Source organism: Gordionus sp. m RMFG-2023, chromosome 5 (genome assembly GCF_954871325.1).
Source record: "Gordionus sp. m RMFG-2023 chromosome 5, tfGorSpeb1-WG-v2, whole genome shotgun sequence".
In the NCBI taxonomy this organism is placed as follows: Eukaryota; Metazoa; Nematomorpha; class Gordioida; order Chordodea; family Parachordodidae; genus Gordionus; species Gordionus sp. m RMFG-2023.
Window position 1 is genome coordinate 12,318,020 of NC_088779.1, and position 25,079 is coordinate 12,343,098.

The following is a 25,079-nucleotide window of genomic DNA, read 5'->3' on the forward strand; positions in this document are numbered from 1 at the left end:
TTTTTCCCATGATGGTCGTGAGAAGAATCAAGGGTAGATGTTCTTAAAGAATGACGATTTATGGGCATACATTTGGGGAAATATATTTTTTAGAAATTGGATCTATTTCAATATGTTTTAAAAATATGGTATAATGTATTTTTATCAGATATGTCATTTATGTGTTTTAAAAGCATTACAAATCAAGGCTGTCATATCACTTTGTTTTATATTGCATAGTATATTCATTATTTTTGATAAGTAAAAATATTTTTTAAGTGCTAATAAATTTCAGATTAAAAAAGATTAAAATAACTATTTTTAAAATGTTGATTTTCTAATTTTTAACTATCTATAACGTAGTATCGCCTATATGTATGATATTTGAGTTTTATATTTTGATTACTTATAATATATTTTATTTTGTCTATATAATTTCTTAAGAAGTTTTTTTATACACAATACCTTATAGGAGTGTTTAATAACTTGATTCTGTTTGATATTTAAAAATGGCCTGATTAAGATTATAACCTAAATAATATTATATAACACTGGAGATTTTGCTCAATATGGTAGAAAGTGGGCATCTACATACCAAATCAAGGCTTACTTAATATTATGTTGGCTAAAATCTTAATCAGGCTATTTTTGAAAATTGGGACACTATTGAAAGATAATTCAATTAACAAAAATATGAATGTGTATAATTTATATATTTATAAAGTATTTCAATACCCTTTATCATTCATTTTTAAAGGATGAATGTTTCCTTTTTTATTTATGAAGTAAAGTTCCTATTATACATTCAGAAGTATATTAATCAGGTACATAGCCAGTGGGTATGGGACCCCTTCCCCTCCCCCTGCAACAATTTTTTTAAAAAAATATATAAAATGGTTCAGAAATGTATCTAGTGTTAGAGGGGGCAGGCAAGGGGGGGGGGAAACCCTCTGCCCCATAGCAAGAATTTTTGAAAAAATATAAAAGGGCTTCATGAATTATGAATTGCTAAGTATTATATTTCAAATAGGTTATATTTTATTCTAAATGAGTAAAATTAATTTAATACTTATTTCTTGTATATTAATATTTTATCTCACTAAATTTAAAGTTTATTTTTATGGATATAATAAAATTTTATCAACCAAAAACAATTCTATTTATATCTCTACTAATAACTATAATTAGAAAATTTATAGAGTGTATGAATAGATATTAAAATAGATACATGAATTAATTATTTTCTAAACTTCTTGTGCCACAGGTAAGATGAAACTGCATAAAACTTGCATGACAAGATGGAGCTTTGACAAGTTGTTACAGCATTTTTTTGGATATAGAAGAACCTATTTTGTATGCCCTTGGGGAAATATCAGATCACTTGAAACAAATATTTTATCTGAAGTTGATACATTATTATATTTAATATATCTGTTGATTTTTATGTATTAATAAATTATTACACAACAATTTTATGCAATATTAAGATTTATCTGAAGTTATGAGAATTGCCAATATTATATTACAACTTAGAAGACCAGGAGATATCGACCAGGAATTTCTTGAGATTTATTTGTTTAGGTGAAAGCTAAATTATAGGATATTTAGATTCACAAGCCTCAACTTTACAGACAAACTACTTCTGGTTACAAATACTATATCTAACTCCCTCTGATCTTAGGATCAAATCTTGATGTTGAAAAATTAAATATTTAGCTAAATTTTATTCAGAGGATTATTTAGAGGATATAAATCTGTTTTTAGGCTAATTAATTTCAGGATTTAAATGGTATGAAAAATTTATTTTTGTCAATAATCCTTTAAGAAATACAGTAGAAGTATTGCATACTTTAAAATATATTTTATAAGTTTTTCAAATATATTAAAATTACTTTATATTTTGCCAATGGTATCAAAATTGGCACAATTACAAAGAAGATTAAATTTTTATTTATGAATGATATTTTGACTAACTTTTTAAATCATTATAAAAGGTATAATTTTATATTTTATTGTGATTTACATACCAGTTTATATAGCTATAATATTTTTTAACCATTTTATCCTTAATATTTTGTATTTTTTTAATTTATTATTGTGTTCAAAATTATCATATTTTCAAATATGATGCTCTAACAAATTTTAATGATAATTAGTTATAGTAAATCTTTAATGCTCAAAAAAAAATCATTTCAATATAATAATTATCCCCCCCCCCTTCCTGTAGAAAATTCCTGGCGACACACCTGATTATAATATCTATCATTAATTTTTGTTTTTGTAAATTAATTTGTAATTTTAATAAGAGCCCTATTAAAAACTTGGAGGCTCAGGATCTAATTTGGAGTGCAGTTTTAAAATGGTTTTAGAAATTTGGACCAGGCTTAGTGTATTTATAAAAAAAATTTATAAACATAGACTGGGTCCTAAAATTTTTTTGAGCAATGATTAATTAAAAAATTAGTTTTAATTATATTGATTAATCAGTTAGAAAATCATCTGAGGGATTGTTTTACATTCATTTACCTTTCATTTGATTTCTCTTATAAGAGTATCAAACAAAACATAACATAATTGTGTGTGATCATTTGTTGATAAGAAAAGTCTTTAGCTATGAATTAAAAATTATTTTGTCCATAATGTAATGGGCTACAGTTATTTTGCTTTATAAAATATAACTAGTTACAGTTACTCATATCAAATGTTACCTTAATTTTTTTAAAAGATTATAAAAGCTTATGTTAATATGAGTCTAATTGTAAAAGTACCATGTAATATCTCACAATAAAAATATAATTTTATTTCTATCTTTTTTCTTTTTCAGAATTAACAATATATATATAGATATAAATTAATCAAAATAAAAGGTTAAGTTACAAAAAGTTAATTTACAAAAGATTGAATAATCAAAAGGCAAAATAAAATAAAAGTACATATTAAAAGAACTAGTTAATAAGTATTTTTTTATAAAATAAAATTATGAATAATCTACGCAATAAAATAAGACAAGGTCAAATCATTATTCAACATTTATTTAATGATTAACAAAACAGCTTTATGAAAAATATAACCATTTATATATCATATAATAAAGAATCTTATATATTATTTATATTACTTTTCATCATTTTTATTTTAAAATATTTTATTAATGAGATCTTATTTATAATAAATAAGTAGAATCTATTTGTATTCAGATTCACTACTTTTTACTGGCTTGATATATTTTTATATTAGATTAAAATTTTTTGAATAATTTAATTTGCTAAAAATACAAGAAGCTAGATAAACTTCTTAAATCTAAAATGATTTTTTTAGAAAAATTACTTGCAAAGCTTTTTATAAATTAAACATTATTATATCATAAAATTTTGATTTTTAATATGATTAGGGGAAACAATTACAAACGAGGTTTATTTAGAATGTTAATTTAAAAAATTAACACATCAAGCACTTTATTTAAGATATAATAAAATAAAAAATTTTGATGTACATTCCCAAAGATATAACTATTTAGAAGCTAAAATAAACCTTTTAAAAGTGTAACTAGTTAGAGTTAAAATTATTCCAAAAAAAAACTAGTTATGATGTATATATTTGCTTTTATTATTAATCTACCATTTCATAAATTCTCCCCTTTGATCTTTTATTTATAATGTTGTAATTTATGGAAAATTCTCTTCAGTTTAAAAATGTTGCAATAGTCCACTTTAATCCATATTTTCGTTTCTTTCATTGCCATCCTATCAAGAAATATAGTTATTTCTTACATCACACATGTTCCATCTCTATTTTGACCAAAATATATTCCAATTCTTGTTTTAAAATAATCTGTTTAAGCATGAATAACCGACGATATTATTATGCCAGTTCCAGTTAATTAAAAACAGCCAATAATTTCAGGTTAAGCTACTCTAAATTGAAATATTATTTTTTATGGCAGATTCAGAGAACTCGCGTTAAAAATTTATTTCGAAAAAAATTGAGGAAAATAATCATAGAAAGAATAAAAAACATGGACACCAAGCTTAACAAATAAATCCTGATTTTCAATCGAAGCCATTAGCAAATATTAATCTTGAGTTATATTAAAAACGACAAAAAATCCTACACTAAGGCTGATTCATTGTATAACCACAGGCAACACAATATATAAATTAAAAAGATCTCATACCCAACAAGATTAAATAACTAATCTTTCATTTGAGAACATCGTGGGTAAGTTTGGTTGGGGTATATAAGTGGAAGGCTAAATGGTGCGCATGTTATTTGATTAAATCCTATGCTCTTATAGCTGCATTTATATATGTTCTATTGTCCTCTTCTAAACTTAATTCTTATATTATCATGTCAATAATCTATTAAGGATTTTAATAATTATTTTATTGATTTTAGACAGACATATACAGGTTAAAAGTCAATAAATATAAGATATGCAGTTAATGATAGAACCTCAACTATCTTCTGTTAATTAATACTAGTTGGTTTATCTATTCAACATGTTTTATATTTAGATAGGGGTGTCCTCATAAAGCGTAAATGTAACAATGTAACTGGGTCACAAGTACGAGAAAGGCGAAATCATTGTCTTGACCTGGTTAGCCATAATTATAGATATAACTACATGATTGAGGTGAAAGGAGTAACAGAAAATTGTAATTACAAAGATTACCCAAAATACTTTATAGAATAATATTGAACTGGTATTTATTATGCTCTTATGTCTCTCATCTAAATCCAACCTTTAAAATAATCAGAAATAAAGAAATCTTAAACGAGGTATATTTCTATTTTGCCTTTATTTTTTTCGTTAGATGGATGAAAAACATTATCCATATATTTTTTTTATTCTTTTTTGTAATTGTAATTTTTTTTGAATATTTAGCATTGGCCTAATAATGTGTTGTTTCTGATAATTTATATAAAAAATTATAATAGAAAGCGATTTTTTTTTATTATATATGAAATATGAATAAATGCTTTAAAATTATAATAAAGTTTTTATTTTAAAATTATAGATTTAGATATTGATGGAAGATTTAACCAATGTAGCCTTTTTCTCACCAAATTTTTATGGGATATATCGAGACATTGTGAATGCTCCCATATACCATTTAATGTTTGAAGCTTTTTTGGCCCTATGGATTATCAAGTTATTGTTTATCAGGAGTTACCGTTTACGTTCTAAAGTAATACAATTTTAAAAAGTTTTTAATTTTAGGTAATATGATATAATCTACAGAATATAATATATACTGTTATATTTTATTTTTTTTTAAATTAATTCCTTCTTCGAATTTTTGAAGAGAAAAACAACGATTTATATATATATTTTGAAAAAACATATTTTTATAATCTATTCATTTAAAAAAAAATTACCCTAAACCAAAAAAAGCATGATGGATTAGGAGCAGGAAGTTTGACTGAAAAAGAAAAGGAGGAATTGATCAGAGAATGGATTCCTGAACCCTTAGTTCCATTGCAAAAGCTTGAGAAATCTTCAGTTTTAGTTCCTGAAGATAAAGTTTTAGAGGAAAGAGAAACCAATCTGATCCAAGGCTTTAAAGGCGAATATATTTATATAGGTGTGTTGCTATATCCTTTTTTTTCAAAAAAAATTAAAATGTCTTGTCAGAATAATATGATTTTTAAATTATTAATCATAGTTTAGTTTAGATCCTGTATATTTATTTAGAATTAAATATTTTATAATTTAAGCAGAGATGCACCGACATCTCTTTTTTAGCCAACACTACTGTACTAACAATCGCCCGGCACCGCAAAAATATAATTCATTATTATTATTTTTTTTTAAATATCAGCACTTTTTTTCTCTGTCAGTTTAGAAAGTTGTATATGATTTTTTTAAAATAGATTCTTAGCTTAATGTAACGTTCGGTTATTTTATGAAAGGCGAAATATTTTTTGGTATCGGCCACTGCCCATTGGTACCATTACCATATTGCGCATCATTAATTTTAAGAATTTTATTATTATTTTTCCTTTCTTAAGTCAATACCACCGACAAGGCAGATTCGTTATCAACCATTTCGCGATTTCTTGATTTCGCCTCATACAACTTCCTTAACTTGACCGATTCGGAAATATATTACGATAGCATAAGCCAAGCAAATACATTCAATAACGATGAAAAAACACCGACTGCAAGTAAAAATAGTAATAGTTTTAAAGGGCAAAACTCATCGGATATTTATATCTTAAATCAGAAATATGAATGTGAGAATGATCTTATTAAAAGAAATTTAAAAAATTTTTTTTTACATGACAAAATTTTAATTAATTTTATCTCTTAAGTAAACTTTACTTTTAAATATATTCTCGCCTTGAAAAAAAACTGATTTCATAACAATTTATTGGCATTATTTAACATATAAAAACACATTCCAAAAGGGATTAGAAATAGGTTAGACGAAGATATCAATTATAAAAAGGAAGAAGCATCCAAAGATTATTTGATAAAAAATGATTTAAATGCTATTGCGATCTCCTCTTTACGTCGCTATGGAACTGGATCTTGTGGTCCTAGAGGTTTTTATGGCACGATAGACATCCATCTCGCCCTTGAGAATACTTTAGCATCGTTCATTCATTCATCAATACTTTGTTCGCCCACTTCCAACATTGTTCCTTCTTGTGATTTATCTTTAAATTCTTCATCTTCAACTAAACCATCCACCTTATGTAGTTCTACTCTTCAATCCTCTTCAGATTTTTCTAATTCTCATTCCTCTCTTACATCCTCAATGAACCCTTCCCATCCTAATCCTTCCACTTCTCAAATGGAGGCCTGTATATACTCGCTGGGCCTGGCTACTGCAGCGAGTGTTATCCCTGCTTTCGCGAAACGGGGGGACGTAGTTTTTGCTGACGAAGCGGTATGTTTCGGTATTCAAAGGGGCTTACAAGCCTCCCGTAGTGTGATTAAGTTTTTCCGTCACAATGACGTATCTCATCTGCGCGAGCTGTTGGAGATTCAAGATCAAGCTGAGACCAAGTTTATATATTATTTTAAAAAATATTAGGGCGTTTATAATTAGATTTTTGTTCTTGTCTTAAGCATTTTTCTCTGAATTTTTTAATTTTTTAAAATCGTGAAATCATAAAATTCAGAAAATTAAAAAAAAATAGTGGCAGGAATATTTTAGGTATACATAAACAAAAAGTATTAAATTATTTTAAGAGCAGTCATAGAACTTGTCTTACATTTATATTATAAAAATGAGTTATAAACATGCATGAAGTATATAATATTAAATTTTGCGATATTTTTTCAGTGTACAATTTTTAATTATAAAAATCCCTAAAAGGGGTCCCTTTTTTATAAAAAAAGAAAATCAAAGTTTCAATCGTGAAAGTGTAAGTGTCAATCAAAAGGGAAAGATATGCAAAGTATAAAACAACGTTAAAAAATAAAATGTTATGAAAAAACCGAACTATTTACGAAAAGTTTAAATATTTTAAATTCTATTAAAAAAATACTTTTTTATTTTTATATTAAAGATTTACATTTTATCTATAGCTATTGTTCTATTAACAATTTATAATACTTTATTTAATTTTATATACAATAATACCATGTATATATATATATATATATACCTTTTTTACAACTAATTATAATAATAATTTACAAAGTTGTATATAAAATTGAGACTGTAAATTAAACATATATTCAATTTATTACAACTATCCCATATAGTAAACAGCCCGATTTGAGCCGTTTTTTAAATATGGCTAGCTCAATATTTTATCCAGAAAAATATTACTAAGACTTTGGTCATAGATGCCACAAAGATTTGGACATCTATTAGCGAAATCTCGAGGCTTAGGAAATATTTTCTTGCTAAAATATTGAGTTAACCGGTTTTAAAAAATCGCAAAAATCTAGCGTTTAACAACACTAACCCTCAATTAACCTTAATCAAAATATTTTTGTGATTAACTTTTATAAATAAAATTCCATTTAACAATACTCTTAATAAACTAATAAATGATCAAATTATTCTTGTCTGTACTTTAGATGTCATTAAAAAATTTTCTGAAATAATACCTCTCCACCTTTATTCCCTTATCTAGATTTTACTGGGAAAGTATATGATATAGTGAGGGGAAAAAAAAGGTTTTTGTGAAGGAAGCATGTAGTATAGGGAATTTTAAATTTAAATAACGAAGATACGCTTATGAATTATAGAAGAGAATTCACCCGAACCTCACTCGGTTGCTGTATATTTAGTATTAAAAATCGGTTCTGATTAATTGTCCATTGTTCTATGACCAAAATAAGGCTGAAAATATTATAATTGTTACCAATATATTTATTATATAAGTGAAATGGTAAATAAAATATTAATTTTTATCATCAGTTAGTAATTATTATCATTAGTGTTTTTATAATACTTTCCTAGTTTTTTTCTCTAAATTTTATGGAAGTTGAAGAAAATGATATATTATCACTGATATTACAGGTATCGCTTGTTAAAAATAGTCGCGTCTACTATGAACGAGGTCTTAAAATGATGTAACATTATTAGAAATGCAGTTCCGTTCGAAGAACACATTTCCTGAAGAGATATCTAATTTTTATTTATAAAAAATTAATCAAATATTACATTCTAACTAACATAATTCTCGAAAAGATTCTCATTTATATTTGCGAATAATAATGTTAATATTAATTTTGAGATTTCGAAAAAGCAACTAAAATTAACTTAGTAACAAAATTATCATTGAAATTTTATATTTTTCGTATATAAATTTTGTATTTCAATTTTCAGAAATTATGGCTGTGATTTTATATGTATAATTTAATAATAATAAAATTAATTTTATAAATAAATTAATATTATTTTAAATATGATAAAAGAAAAAATTGTAATATATGTGGTTAATTAAATAGTATTGTTAGCAATCTGGAATAAAAAGAAAAAAACGAATATTTTTAAATCATTTAATCTTTTATTTATGATATAATTATGTAATAAATTAAACAAAAATTTTCGGAATTGTTCCGGAATCACCTTTTTTGTTTTGTAATTTTATCCAAGTACCATTCTATGTCCCTTGCTGTCGGCAAATAGTGCTCAATAAACTTTTCTTAAAAGTGTTCAGTTTAGTAAGCAGTAAATATTTAATTTACATTTTTTAACTATTTAAATAAGTTTTAAATAAATTTGGGAAAACTATCATCTCATTAATATGTATATGTCTCCCTAAATCATGTTTCAATATATACATTTAATATTAATAAGGTACATTGATATATTATTTTTATTGATTTTTTTATTGTATTAGAACCCATCCCAGATCTCATCCATCTTGAATCGGACAAAAAAACGGTGCCCCATTCTTAAATAAGAAAGATCGGTACGGATTGGCCGTTCACTACCACTAAGGGGAAGAGATTTTATCAAAGAAACCGTTAAAAACTATTTTAGAAATATCGGGGTATTATCGCATTGTAGTACAGTCAGGACGAAGAAATGGATGGCCTCATAACATTTTTATTATACGGATTTTAAAAAAAACTCTAAAATTAAAGAATATTAAAAAGTCGCAATAAATAAAATGAAAACTCTTTTTTTTACAAAATAATTTCTTTTTTTTAAAGACACCATATAATTTACAATATATTTCTAAGTGTATAATCATTATTTGCTTTGCCTTTTCTAATAACATATTTAGAGATCCAGCTAAAGCTAAAGTTACCAAAAAGTTTATTATAGTCGAAGGAATATATCAATACACTGGTGAGATGTGCCCTCTTCCCCAAATCGTGGAGTTTAGAAAGAGATACAAAGCTAGAGTATTTATTGAAGAAAGTATTTCTTACGGTATTCTAGGAACGACTGGGAAAGGAGTGACAGAATATTATGGTATCGATTTGAACGAGGTTGATCTGGTTATAGGTAGCTTGGAAAATAGTTTAGGTAAATTTTAAAAAATCAATATATATGTTTAATTATTCATGCATTTAAATCAATATAGGCTCTATAGGAGGTTTTTGCGTAGGCAAAAAATACATCATAGAAAATAATTATCTGTCTGGTCTAGGCTATTGTTTTTCGGCTTCTTTACCTCCCATTCAAGCTTCGGCCGCTAGAGCCGCTCTAAATCTCATCAAGGATAACCCTCAAATAATAAAAAATTTGAAGAAAAATTCTAATCTCTTTCGACGTTTAATGATTACCAGGATCGAAGATTATTCTCAACTTGCTAGTAATGAATATATAATACTTTTAAATCATCTGAAATGTTTTAACAAAATTTTATATGAAATTATCTCTACAAAATTTAAGGTCAACACTCTTTACGATTCGAATTATCCGGGCACCAGGATTCACCACTAGCTTATCTAAGAGTTCGATTTGTCAAAACTGATATCAAAAATGTTAGTGATACTTTAATTTATAGCGCCGATAAATGTGAAATTTTGGAGAAAAAATTTGCTCATGTAGCTAAAGAATTAAAGATTAAACATGGTATAATGGTGTGCGTGCCAAAATATCTGAAAAAGGAAGAAATGAGTATGATTAATCACCCTTTAGTGAGCTCAAAGGATGGCACTGGTAATTTACGAAAATCGCCTCAGTTCAATATCATTGGCCCCGCTCTAAAAATATGCATAAAACGTATGTTGACCAAAGAACAGATAACCCTTACAATAAATCATTTATGGGAAGAAATTGAATATGTGTTTTTTTGATTATTTATATTATAATAATGATTCATTATTATACTTTTCAATAAATGTATTTTATATTGCATTTTCTATGCCATTTATAATTATTTTGATTCTGATACGCCTTACGAAAAATTATACACTTGATAAATATTTATATCTATTTATTTTATATTATTTTGTTATGTATTTTTTCAAAATAATTAATTATTATACCTCTCAACATAAAAATAAACGAGTTGTTTAGTTTGTGATGATTATTAATATTTATAAAATGCTTTTAATTTTAGAAATATAATATTATCTATGACCCACCATCAATGTGAATTTTATTTGTTCTTTCCAAAAAGGGGATTCTATTTTTTGATCATGATTAATGATATTTATGGTTTGCTAATTAATGTCTCAAAATTTATTAAACTTTTTTTATATTTATTATCCCTACCTTATATCTAGCGACCATTTTAATCCTAACTATTCAGAAAACACTGACCCCCTGGAATCGAACCAATGACGCTCTGAATTTCACTTGATATCAGATATTTCTAAACCCTTTGAGCCACAACTGCCATTAAAAATGATAATTTTTTAATATATAATTAATAATTTGCCAAGCGATAAATAATTTTCATTAAAAGGGGTCTTTATTTTATAGTTTCAAGGCCCCCCCCCCAACACAGGCAAATATAACAAATAATACAATGTAAATTTTATCGCTGAAAGAATACGAATTATGAGAAACGTCGAGATAAAATAAGGGCATTACTAAAATACGCACCCCCTAAAAAAGAAGCCTAATTTAAATTATATTATTACAGAATCGTATTTTGCTTCATAGAATGAGTTAGAAAATGTTTTTTTTTAATTTAAAAAAATGGCAACATAGTAAAATTTTAAAAAAATTACTTTTTACATGACTAAACTACGCGCCCCCTATCAAAAAAGCTTAATAATAAAAAATGAATACAGAATCATATATAACTTATTAAAAGGAATCAAAAAATGTTAATACTAAGTTTATAACTTATTGAGATTTTGAAAAAACACTTAATTTATTCTTTTTTGACTAAATTTTTTTAAAATTTTTACTATGTTGCCATTTTTTTTAAATAAAAAAAAACATTTTCTAACTCATCTTATGAAGCTAAATACGATTCTGTATTAATATAATTTAAATTAAGTTTCTATGATAGGGGGCGCATAGTTTTCGGGGGCGCGTATTTTAGTCATGTCCTAAAATAATATTATATCAATATAATTATTTTAAATATTTTTTGTGACTAACCTTCAAATTTTAATTAAAATATAGTTGAAAACTAAAAGGATTATTTTAAATGATTAAAGCTAAGTTGAAAAAATACTTCGAGCTTATTAATCTTTCATTTTATATAACAATATAATATTTTTTCAAAGTTTTTAGATATATAAAAGATCTCAGAACGAACATTACATTAGATTCTTATTCAATTCACTTTTTCAAATCATTATGCATTCCTATTTGATGAATATTATTATTTTAAAATTTTCTTAAATACAAGTGAAACTTATTCATAACATTTCTTTTATATTATATTTTTTTAATTGTAATATTTAATATAAAATAATTCAGACACTATATCTAATCCATCATTTCAAAATCAAATAATAGCGACTTTTATACAGTTTCCCATAGTAGTTTTTATCGTAAAAAGTAAAATAATGCCAAAATTTAAATTGTTTTTCATTATATTTCGAAATATTTTCTATTTTATGACATCTTTTATTCATATTACAATTCCAGTTATAATTTATATTCCTATCAAAATGAAAATTGACCATTATATCCGAAATTTTTCGTAAAATGCTTATATTCTATATATTTGCTTATTTTAATTCATATTTAAAAGAAATTTTTTAAAATTTTCATAATCTATACAATCTTCATGTTTTTCAAATCCTTTGTCGCCTTTTGGGCCAAGGATTTCCTTTTTATTTTGAATTTTTTTTTTATAACCGATACATTTATTATGGCATGTTAAAAGAAAAATTTTCTTTTTCATTATACTTCACAATCGGAAATATTAGTTTAGACACATTTATTATAAGCACTATTATATATATTTTCAAACTTCTTATGACAATGAAATTTTTTTTTCCAATATTTCCCTTAAATAATAATTTTCGACACATCAAATTTATTAGAAATATTATTGGTAATACATTATATGCCTCTTATTTTTATATAATATATGAGAGCTGTTTAAGACCACATGGCCCATCTTTCTACACTAAAACAATCATGTGAATTATATCAACTAGATTTCTACATATTTCACCCTTAGTCGGTGTAAGAGGTGTCTTAATATTTTCAACGGCCGTTCATATTGGTTCTCTAAAGGGAAATCTCTTGCAAAAATTATGCTACCTGACATAGCACTTGTACTTGGCATGACCCCTATAACCGGACTTTTATCCATATTTATGCTACTATTATTATAATTAAAAATTTTATATATATCTCGCAGAGTTGTTAAAGGATCAAAGATCCTGCATTCGATCCTTATTTTTAAATTATTCATTTTTTACTTTTTCATTAAATAAATAAAATTGAATTTTTAAAATAATATTAGAATAAAAAATATCTATTTCCATCATATTTTAACAACCAAATTTATATTAATTTGCCGTTCATTTTAAATAGTATTCATGGATACATTTATTCATATAACAGATGCTTTTTCAAATATTGATTATAAAATAAATAATTTTTAGGTTTATCGATGAATAAATTAGGTTTAAGATGCGAATCTAAGAGATATTACAATTGTTGAAATGGAGAGGGAACCCGTTATCTTTTCCTCAGCTTCGTAGGTATTTTATTTTGTTAGAAATGGAACGAAGAGAACAATAAACATTTCTTAATATGAATTTACTTCACTTTACAAGGACTATTTCAACAATGTTCCACCCAAAATTCTAATTGACTTATTAATCTAGCACAGAGTAAGCGGGTAAAAGAGAAGCTTATTGCTGATTTGGAAAACCAACTTAATCAACCATAGTACAATTCGAATTCCAATGAGAATCATAATTCCGATTAAATTGAAACTTCTTATGATATCTAACTTGATGATTTTTTATTCAAATGATGAATCAATTAATGTTATAAATTTAAAATTTTATAGAATATAATACACCTTTGATTTGTTTATTAAGACATAACACGTTCCGAATGAAAAAGTAGGTGTTTAAATATAACATTAATTTCGAAAATTTTTTGTTATTAAAGGCTAATTTAGAAAATTATAAATAAATATATTTATTCCAGTATTATATATAAAGATAAAATTGTAGTTGTTATATGATAATAAAATTGTAGTTGTAGTGCCATGGGGGGAGGGGGGGGGAGTGGTAGGATTGAAACTTACCTCCTTTCATGGAAAATATAATTAAAGAAAATTTAGCTTTAGCTTAATACTTTTAAATTGATATTCATTGCCTATATGACAGATTATTCGCTGGAGACAAACCCCACAAAAACCTATACCCATCCACTTAAAAATTTTTTGCCGCTTTCGACAACGATATTCCCATATTATTGATTACAAGTTTTAATTATAGTAATCCCTTTATATTCTAAAACGATTAACCTAAATTATCGATACTCTACTACAAACTATCAAAATATTGTTGTATTATAATAGTATATTGTTTGATATGAATAGGAGCTTTTAAAAATATAGCAGAAAATTATCAAGAAATGAGTTTTATTTGAAAAATAATTAATTATATTCAATAGATTTTTTCGGTTCAATATATGTATATTATAATAGGTTATAATAAAAGTATTAAATAACCTCTACAGCTATATATTTTGCTCTATTTCATCTAAAATTTAATTACTAAATTTACATTGCCCCTCCCACCACCCACCCTCCTTTCAAAAAAATTTGGAGGCAAAATACTCATACCTTTCCGCGAATGTAGACGCTGGATATCTCGAATAAAATTTGCTTTCATTTTTTTTAAAATTGATAAAATCCCCTTCTTAATTTTCTTATAAAATCATCTCAAAATTTTTTTCTTCTACGTAAAATCCAAATAAGAGGCACATTTCCTTTTATATTCAAATTTTCAAAAAAAAATTGTTATAAATTTTATAAAAAAGTGGGACGCTTCCTAAATACTCTATAATTCTTATGAAATTGACGTTTATCCTTTTCTATTTCCAAGTGTAAAAGCGCACTACTTTACTAAACAAACAATATTAGCCCTTGAGGGTAAAATATATATCTATTGTAGACGTTTGCCATTTCACCATAACCAATCTTTATTTTGGTATTACATTTTCCAAATAAGCCACAAGTCTAGTTGACTACCTTTTGATACTATTGCATTCATTATAAAAGTATCATCATCGAGTCTTATATTTCAAAAAACGATAAAAATTTTATATAATGGTAATTATTTTAAAATATATTTCGTTTAATTAAATGTTCTTTGTTCGTTTCTTTCGTCTTTTTTGTTATTTATTTATGTAAATTTGTTTATTTTTTATTTTTTTTAAATAAAAATATTTTTTATAAATTTTTTTGGAAGTATATTTAAAAAAAAAAAATTGTATATAATTCTTAATATAAATATTATCCCTATATATAGAGCTATAATTCTTAGTTTCGATTATTACTTAAAACAATAATTCTTAGTTCCGATTATTATTAGAGTATATATATATTATTCCTTCCATACAAACTTATTTTTTTTCCTCTTTTTTAATAAAATGAATAAAGTAAGTGTATACTCAAAATGATGAAGCAACTTGTGAGTTTTGTTCAAATAACTTATTAATACTGTCAGGAAACATACTAGTTGCAATTCCATAACGCGGGTAGGAAAAACAAAGAGTTTCGAAATTTTAATACCATATTTCGATTTAATGAATAAAATTGCGTCATTTAATATTATATTTCGATTTAAAGAATAAAACGGGTCATTTATTAACATATTTCGATTTAATATAAAATTAAAAATTTATTTGATAAACTTACAAAATTCGATTTTTTATTAATGATTATATGTAATATTTCGATTTAATGAAATACATTCATTATACTCTTTTATTAAATTCAGAATTTTCACCTCGATAAATGATTTGTCAACTACTGACCATCGTTCCTACATATTGGATATATTCCCATAAAAGATGAAATGAGGATAACGGGTTTATTATCATGCCACTTACAAGCATTATTATTTATGTCTAATTTGAAATCAAGGAAACAGTTAATTGCTATGATGAAAAAAAAATTATCCATATAAATCTTGTGATTTATGAAAGGTGGGGTGGGAACATATTCAATCTTACAACTATTATCATCGCTTACACCCATGGAAGCCTTTATTGTGATTGTTGATTTTCGATAATTCCCGAGGATCTACATAACGAAAATTTTTTATCCTCCAGTGGGCTAGAAGGTATATATTCTTTTATTTCATAATAATCGTTGAAGGGGATCACCATTTTATCAATAAAAATATTTTTTCTTAATTTAATCTTACACGTTTGCCTACTGTGCATCTGTAAATGGCCTTAATTAAAATTTTGTCATAATTGGGGTTGAATGATATTATAATTAACATTCACATAAAAATATTTCCCTAATTCTAAAAATCGAATCTTACTCATATACAATGGTTCCAAGTCAAAATTTTCAAATTGTGGGAGAAATTTGGTAAAAATTTTTATTTTGCGGAAGAAATATGAAAATTTCGGGAAAGATGCCAATCTTTTGACGTGTTTGTAAAATGGCTTAGTTACTCCCCCAATTAATTCTAATAATTACTTTATATAGATACAGGGTCTTAGCCAGGAGGAGGGAGGGCAGCCCTCTAAATTTTTCGGCCCCCAAACCTGCCCCTTTAAAATAATTTTTAGCCCCCAAATTAAAAAAAAGTTATTTAGTTATTAAATATAAATTCACCATTAACAATATCTAAATGAAAATGCAGAAAAATTTTTTGAAATATTATTTATTTAATCTATATAAAATAATAAACAAATTTTAAAAACCTGAGCGCAAATTTTCATTATATTTTTTTGTAATACTAATCTAATTTACGATGTCTTTCTGCTGAAAGCACATTACTAATTGTATTTTAGAGCAACTTAATGAATTAAATATTAATTCATCGAATATAATAAGCCATGCATAAGATGGTGCAAACGTCATGTCTGTACAAAACGAAGGAATGCAAAAAGTGCTTAATAAAAAAGTACCTTATATCTTTTGTTCTAATTAGTATAATAATATTGTTATAATTTCTAATTTTTTTTAATTTATCTAATGCATTGTATAATTTTTTTAGGCGTTTTAACATATATGTAAATATACAGGCCATACTCTTAAGGGACTTTTAGACTAGAGGTGGACAGGCCATTTACATACATCTCATATATATTATATGAATTGAGGAGGCACTAGGTGAGGTACTACTTTACTTTTCTAATAGACCTCTTAACTCAGAGGTTTCCACTCATGATTCAGTCGAAGTTTTTGGTCTTTTATCTCAATGTGTTAATATAAATATAAATTACATTATATGGGTAATATTTATTTATGAGGTATAAATAACAATAGATTTACTAAATAAATATCTACAGTCAGTAGGTACTAATATAGTGGATGCCAAAAGTATTATTTCGCAATTAATATATTAAAAATAAAAGAAGTGATAATTCTTTTAATTTGATAAGAATTAAGGATGAAAAACTTATATCAATATTTAATCTCATCCCTCAGAAATCATCAAAAGTACGTATAACGCCTACAAATCTTCAAGATTTTTTAGGATGCCATTGAAATTTGATTGCCAAAATGATTTAATTTTTCTTTAAAAAAGAAATATTATAAAATTATTGATTACTTTATAGAGCGTTTTTTTTAGATAGATTTAAAAAAATATATATTGTGCCTATTTGACCCTAATTATTTTATATCAGATAAAATTACCCATTTGAATTATTATCAAACTAAATATGGAAATTTTACATCATAATATAAAAAAAGAAAAGGATTATTAGTTAGAAAATATCTTAAATATTATATATAAAAAAATATCATCTTGCATTTAAAAAATTCTATAAATGCTACTAGCAGCCATCATCAGTATACTAAAGGGGGTTCCATTGAGCACTATGGAATCTATGAAAGGCCAAAAATTTGATATTAATGGTTTATGGAAAAATAATAATAGACAATTTAGCCTTTAATTCACTTATGTTAAATTTAAAAATAAAAATGGTCGTTTACAAATTTTTGACAAAAATAGCAAAAAATTTCTATGAGTGTCTAACTATTTGTATTTCAAAAAATATTGCCCCCCCCCCCTTAAATAAACAATTAATCCTTCAAAATTCCTGGCTATGACCCATTATAGATATTAAGAAAGTCAGTAAAATTTGGTAATATTTTTCAAAATAGGTAATAGAGAATACATGCTTGCATATTTTTCCTAACCGTGGTGATTTATCGTTATTATGGAAAAATAATACCCATTTTTCCAATTCTTTTGGAGTATTCTGGAGAATATAATATAAAAGCATATCAATCTCATTAAACAAGATATCATAATCTTGGCTTTTTAAATATATTTATCAAATTACAAAATCCATCAATTGTAGGTTTTTGTTCCAAGGTCATAACATTTATAAATTTGTAAATAGAATTATTAAAATCAAATTTTGATTGCCAATATTAATAATTTTAGTAAAAATATATGCTTCTTTTAAAAAGCCATTAATTAGACCAATATTTAAAAAAATATAACATTTTTAACAATAGAACCGTTGAATTTATTATTAATTTTTAGCTGTAAAGATTAACATAGCTGTAACATTATTTGTGAATCTGTATTAATAAAGATTCTTTTGATTGCAATTGCATATTAACAACATGTATAGATTTCCTAAATAAATTAAAATTGCTTCCGCCAATGTATTTTAGAAATTTTTTTGAAAATATATGGACAGCTTATATAATTTCCATTTATAAATATTTTTTTAGAGAATCGTGATATTTTAAAATTTTATTAATTACAGGTATATGATAATAATTTGGCAGTGGCATATCGTAATAACTCACACCATTCCATATCATACGTGGGCTAGAGCCATTTGTTAAAATAAGAATTAATATATGTTTCTTCATAATTCTAAAATATTGAGGAGTTGGGCAATGCTATGTTTTAAATAACTGGCTATAATAATAATGAACTGCTCTTGTTTAAAGTGAACTATAACAAATAAAATAATTATCTTATAAAAATAAGTCCGATATCATTTATAATTATGTTATGCAATTAAATAAATAAAATGATAATTTAATTAAGATAAAAGAGATTCATGAAATATAGTTCTGTCCAGATAATATGTTCCTATCCAAATTCCCAGAATTAAGTAACACAAACACATAGTTATGATGTTGTGTTATTTTTGGATAAAACTTATTAGAAGAAGGAAATTAGCAAACTAGACATGTTTTTTGAAAAATAATTTGAAATTTAATAAAAATAATCTACTGTTTCTCAAAATTATTGTTTATAAATTAAAACGCTAAAAATTTTACTGCAGAAAATTGCGAGAGTTTTCCAATTGAGGAAGGATGATGTCCGCGTGTAAACTAAATTAATGCGGGAATCTAATGCTGTGGGGTTCGCTGGAAACCTTGTTCATACATTGAATTCGGGGAATTTTTTCAAAATCTAATATTGCCGAATTTATGACATTTTTACAATTCCTTTCTAAAAGTGAATTGAATTTGTAGATTTGCTTGATTTTAAAAGGAATATCTTTTTGTTTGTTTTACAGATTTTAATATTAAATTTTTATCTATAAATTTTTTAATATGTTGTAAGGGAGATGTATCTGTTTCTGGTGTGAAAAATCTTTCTTAAATTTAGCCATTCAAATTTTTATGTCACCAAACTGATTTTTATTAAAAATCTCAATACTATCATTATTATTATGCATTTAAGTGTCCATGATTTTAAAAATCAATTTAAGGTAAAACATCATATGTTAAATCCAAATTCATTGTTTGGACATTATTTTCATGATCATCATCTTTAATATTTGCTTCAGATATATCCTGATATTAGAATTGGAGTTATCTAGAAGAAATTATATATTTAGGTAAAAATAAATTTTTTTTTATATGTAATGCATTATACATGGATTTCCAATATTTATAAATAAATTATCATTATTCATGAAGAAAGTCCTACGTTGCCAATTGGCATTTTCATCATGATAATAATAATTATTTAATGATGATCAATTTTTTTTAAAAAAACTGAAATGATTTGATCAGTGGCGTAGCTACGGGGTTTGGACACCTCCCAGAGGTAAATCTTTTTTCTAGATTATAAGTTCAAAAGACTTAAAAGTGACTTTATATTAAATAAATGCCATTAATATTTATATTTTTCTGGTTTTGATGTTTGTGGAAGGATATTATATTACTATTGAAATTATTCTGGATAGTATTATTATAAAGTCATTGAGAATAATCTACTAAAAATAAATTTATAGGGTCTGGGGGGGGGGCGAGGCCCTCCAGGCTTTTATATGTATGGACCCCCTCTAAGAAAAATTCCTAGCTACGCCACTGGATTTGATACATATTTAATAAGTAGAGATTACCAATTGAAAACTAAGTAAATTTTGGCGTATGAAATCTTTTTTTTTTTAATATTTACGTGATACGTGATTTATAGTGCTTATGCCCACCGATGTTAATCAACAGAGCTAAGCTAGGTATTCATCATTTCCATTTAACTGGAACTAATTTAATTTAAGTGAAGAAATAAAAATGTGGAGCCCTCTACATGTTTATGGGCCAGCCGCACATACTTGTACGTACAAGAGTCCGAGAACTGTTATTTAAACGTCCATAGGCTCATAAAAGAAGAGTTGTGCAAAACAAAAGCCTATGCCCGAGAACTAAAGTATAATTTAAATACTTTTAAGGTGGAAGGTAGCTCATCTTAAGTTTAAATTCTTAAGTGTAAATATTTGATTATTTTCATTATTGAGATTTAATGTTCTTATCATTTAAATTTCGATTTATCCTAAAAGAACAAAAATTATTATATATTATTTAACTTCAGGTGTGTTCAATTTTAATATACTAGTTAGATTAATATGGTTTTAAATCTTGATTTTCTATTATTTACATTTATTTTTTATATTATTTTAATAAAAAAAACATACAATATAGATATAGTTTAGAAAAATTTAATATAAGAAACATGTTTAAGAATTATATATAAAGATTAAAATGAATTTAAAAATAGTGATTCCAAAAGCATCATAGGACGTGAGATGGTTAGTAATATAAAAAGGCACATGTACTGCACAGAAAGCTACTTTAATTATGGTATTCTAAATTCAATTTATTTTTCTCGGAGTAACAATTTTTAACAAATATTTAAAAAAATCTTATTCATAGATCTGCCTATTATAATTATGATAAAAAAGCCATAATTTTATTCTCCCCCCCCCCCCCAATGATTTTAAGTATTACGCATTATATAATTTATATAATATATTGTGTAACATATTTAATTTTAATACCAAATTTATATATTTTTACCTTCAATTTTATATAAGTATATTAAAATCAAGTAGGCATTAACTGGTTCGTGTCATGAAAGCGGCCATTTGTCATTGTGAATCAAAACTTAAATATAAAAAGAAATTAATAATAATTAGGAATGTTGAAAGTAAGGCTTTTGAGACCTAAAATATAAAAAGAAAACTAATATATATATATAAAAAGAAATTAATAATAATTAGGAATCACGAAATCAATTTCATAAATTATAACATTATCAAATTAACAAAATTATAAAAGTAAAAATAATAAAAAAAAGAAAAATAAAATACAAAAAAGTTAATAATTAAAAAAGATTCTTTTTGTATGGTAAAAATTGGCCTTTTTATACTCCTTTCAATCTTCTTATAACTAATATTCATAACTATTCAAATATAATATTTTTATCACGCGTTATAATAATAAATCCAAAAGAATTCTTTATGCAAATTAAATATAAAGTACAACAAAATCCAAAAGAATTCTTTATGCAAATTAAATCTAACATTTACAACACCTCCCTACTTAAATTAGACCCAACATTCTGCGAATGATCTTTCTTTTTTCGATCTCGACTTATTCTTTTTAATCTTTGCTGTCTTCTAAGTTCTAACGAAGGCTGACTCTTGTCTAGTATTCTTAGTTTCGAACGACCGTTTGTATCCGATTGTCGCTTGAAATTTTTGGATTCTATCTTCTGTCGCTTGTCACCCTGTTAAACTATCAGCTTTTTATCTCTGTAGGCCACTGACGAACTTGATACACGCCTGTTTTCCACTATCCACGATTGATGAACGATTATCGATGACATCCAGTTTCTTTTCCTCTCTTGTTTTTTACTAGTCTGTCTTAATCTTTTTTACAATTTATCGTAGCTTGTTTCCTATCATTCTCTTGTAATCGATTGGTTGTTGCCTCTAATTCTTGTAATCGTATCTATCTTTTAGACTTCCGGGTCTTCTACGACAGTTTGCCCTTGCTGAGATATCAGGTAATCACATCTAATCTACTTCTACCTAAAATAATTTATTTAAATAACTTCTGAAATATTTTATCACTTTTTATATTTATTCTCAAATATAAACTACCTAATACAATTATACTAATAAAATATATAAATATACCAACTTCATCCTAATGTCTACATTTATCTCCTCTAATCTAATTCTACCTTTAATAAATGGCGTAAATTATACTAAATCTTACATTTATAATACGTAACAAAAAAATATATAATAAATTATAAAAATATATAAAATTCTATCACCCCTTTCCCCTTAATGAAGCTTAGACACATATTTTCATTGAAAAATATACTTGTACTCATCCTTTAGCTATTGATCCTCATCTTCTTTTCAGCCATGTCTATACTAAATTTATATCTAAAAATCCTATTCTACAATATATATCAAAATCTTTCTTTTACTCAAGTCTTTAAAAAAAAACTGCTGAAATATATAAATCTCTTTTCATACATACGTTGTCGAGAAATCAATGACATTTAATCATAAAAGTTTTCATACTCACGTTTATGAACAACCTATTAACTCTAATCACTATGGTTTTCACCCCACGTCTTTGAAGAACTTATGAAATCTAAACATTATAAATTTTCGCACAACCTTTGTTGAAAACTGATATGTATATTTCTAAAGCATGTTTTTCTTTCTATTATTAGAATAATGTTGCATAATTGATCTCAAATCTTATTTATGATTCAAAAAAATAAAAATCCGATCTCTAATTGAGCTCGATTGCGGCATAAATTTTCTAATGACGAAAGCCGTTTCTCTTTATGAAGATTTTTGGTTAATCTACAACCTAATATACTACATCCACATTAATCCTTAAGGCTGTTTTATCTCTCGCAGCCCTTAAAATAAAAGTTAAACGTAAATCTTCAATAAGAATTTAATCAACTATTTTGTAACAATAAAGTTAATTCTAATCTTATTCACAGAATTTTTTAATTATTATATCTTAGCATAATATTAGTTTAATATTAACTTTCGCAATTTATGTTTCTTTTCTTTGTCATAATTATTTCTAGTGATCAATTAATAATAATTCTAAAATCTAAAATATCATAGTCTTTATTAGTTTCAAAATTCCAATGGTTTTTAGTTTACCAGTAACTTCTAAATATAAAATTCCTAATTATCACCTTTAAATAACTAAACACAATTATATCTTATCTACTATGAATGTTACCTTTGTCTTTAATATTAGATTTTATATTCCTATAAACCTAATCTTATTAAAATAATTTCTCTTTTTCAACCTACATTTTAAATATCATCTTGTCAAATTCATATTTTCCTTACCCCTTTTCTGTTTTGAATTTCTTTCTTTGGTATGGAGTTTAGTTGGTATTAGACTGAAAGTTGTAATGGTCCTGTCGCCTCCTCTCTCCAACACCATTGTCACGAAGTGGCCATTTGTCATTGTGAATCAAAACCTAAATATAAAAAGAAATTAATAATAATTAGGAATGTTGAAAGTAAGGCTTTTGAGACCTAAAATATAAAAAGAAAACAAATATATATATATAAAAAGAAATTAATAATAATTATGAATCACGAAATCATGAAATCAATTTCATCCTTTATTCAAAATTATAACATTATCAAATTAACAAAATTATAAAAGTAAAAATAATAAAAAAAAATAAAATAAAATACAAAAAAGTTAATAATTAAAAAAGATTCTTTTTATATGGTAAAAATTGGCCTTTTTATATTCTTTTCAATCTTCTTATAACTAATATTCATAACTATTCAAATATAATATTTTTATCATGCGTTATAATAATAAATCCAAAAGAATTCTTTATGCAAATTAAATATAAAGTACAACAAAATCTAAAAGAATTCTTTATGCAAATTAAATCTAACATTTACAACAGTTCGAATCTTCGTCATGGCACAATTTTTAAAAATGTATTTTTTGTATTTATATGACCCATATTTTATTATCTTCATTTCATAGGCGTGGCCAAGATTTTCCAAAGGGGGGGGATCAAAAAATTACGGGGCTTCGCCTCTAAGTCTATATAGTCATAAAAAATTTTTACGATAGGAGGTTAATTTTAATAAAAAAAGAAGCCTGGAACAAATATGAATTATATTTATATTAGTTTATATAAAATATAATAAATATCTTATATATATATTAATATAAAAGCATGGTAATAATTTATTCCAAACAATTATAAGAAATTTATTTATAAAAAATAAGTAGACATATAGTTGATATTCCTCTATTATATAAAATTAATTACAAAATACTAGGTTAAATTCCACTTTTACAGACATATTTGACAGTTAGAGAATATATTACAGTTAATAATTTAACAAATTTTACTAATCAATGCTCTTTATCATAAATATAGCAACAATTTGCATTCAATTATTTAACGCCATCTATTTATTTTAAGAAAAAATAATATTAAAATTTAATCTTCATATTATTCATCCCACAATGTCTTTAAAAGATATTTTCTGATGTCCTTATCAATATTTTATAGTTTTCTGTAAAATATTTAATTCGTTATATTGGTAAAAATTACTTGATTGTGATATGATAATTGATAAAATTAGATATATTGTAAATCTACGACATATAATATTCTACTATTTGTATTGTGCTATATTTTTTTTTATTAAATTTATGATATAATTATATTTTACTTTTATTAAGATAAATAAATTAAAATTACTAACTTTATAAAAAATTATATTTGATATATTATAATATTGTGAAGTTAATAT

The 25,079-nt window shown here is 25.0% G+C and overlaps 1 protein-coding gene across 2 annotated transcripts; it reads left to right on the forward strand.

The window, feature by feature from the left end:
• Positions 1 to 222: 222 nt before the first annotated feature.
• Positions 223 to 10,890, forward strand: LOC135929619 (serine palmitoyltransferase 1-like). 2 transcript variants are annotated; one of them, XM_065466288.1, is made up of 8 exons: positions 223 to 240; positions 4,998 to 5,168; positions 5,375 to 5,564; positions 5,992 to 6,147; positions 6,391 to 6,994; positions 9,682 to 9,926; positions 9,985 to 10,215; positions 10,296 to 10,890. In XM_065466288.1, the coding sequence occupies exons 2-8, from the start codon at positions 5,010 to 5,012 to the stop codon at positions 10,700 to 10,702; spliced, it is 1,992 nt and encodes a 663-aa protein (XP_065322360.1). In that variant the 5' UTR covers positions 223 to 240; positions 4,998 to 5,009; the 3' UTR covers positions 10,703 to 10,890. The 2 variants fall into 2 exon arrangements, with proteins under 2 accessions (XP_065322360.1, XP_065322359.1); XM_065466287.1 differs by lacking the exon at positions 223 to 240 and adding an exon at positions 350 to 367.
• Positions 10,891 to 25,079: the final 14,189 nt, after the last annotated feature.

Coding starts and splice junctions, on each gene's coding strand:
- LOC135929619 (XM_065466288.1), top strand. CDS start 5,010: ATGGAAGATTTAACCAATGTAGCCTTTTTCTCACCAAATTTTTATGGG. Junction 5,565..5,991: donor AGGCGAATATATTTATATAG/GTGTGTTGCTAT, acceptor TCCTTTCTTAAG/TCAATACCACCGACAAGGCA. Junction 9,927..9,984: donor TAGCTTGGAAAATAGTTTAG/GTAAATTTTAAA, acceptor AAATCAATATAG/GCTCTATAGGAGGTTTTTGC.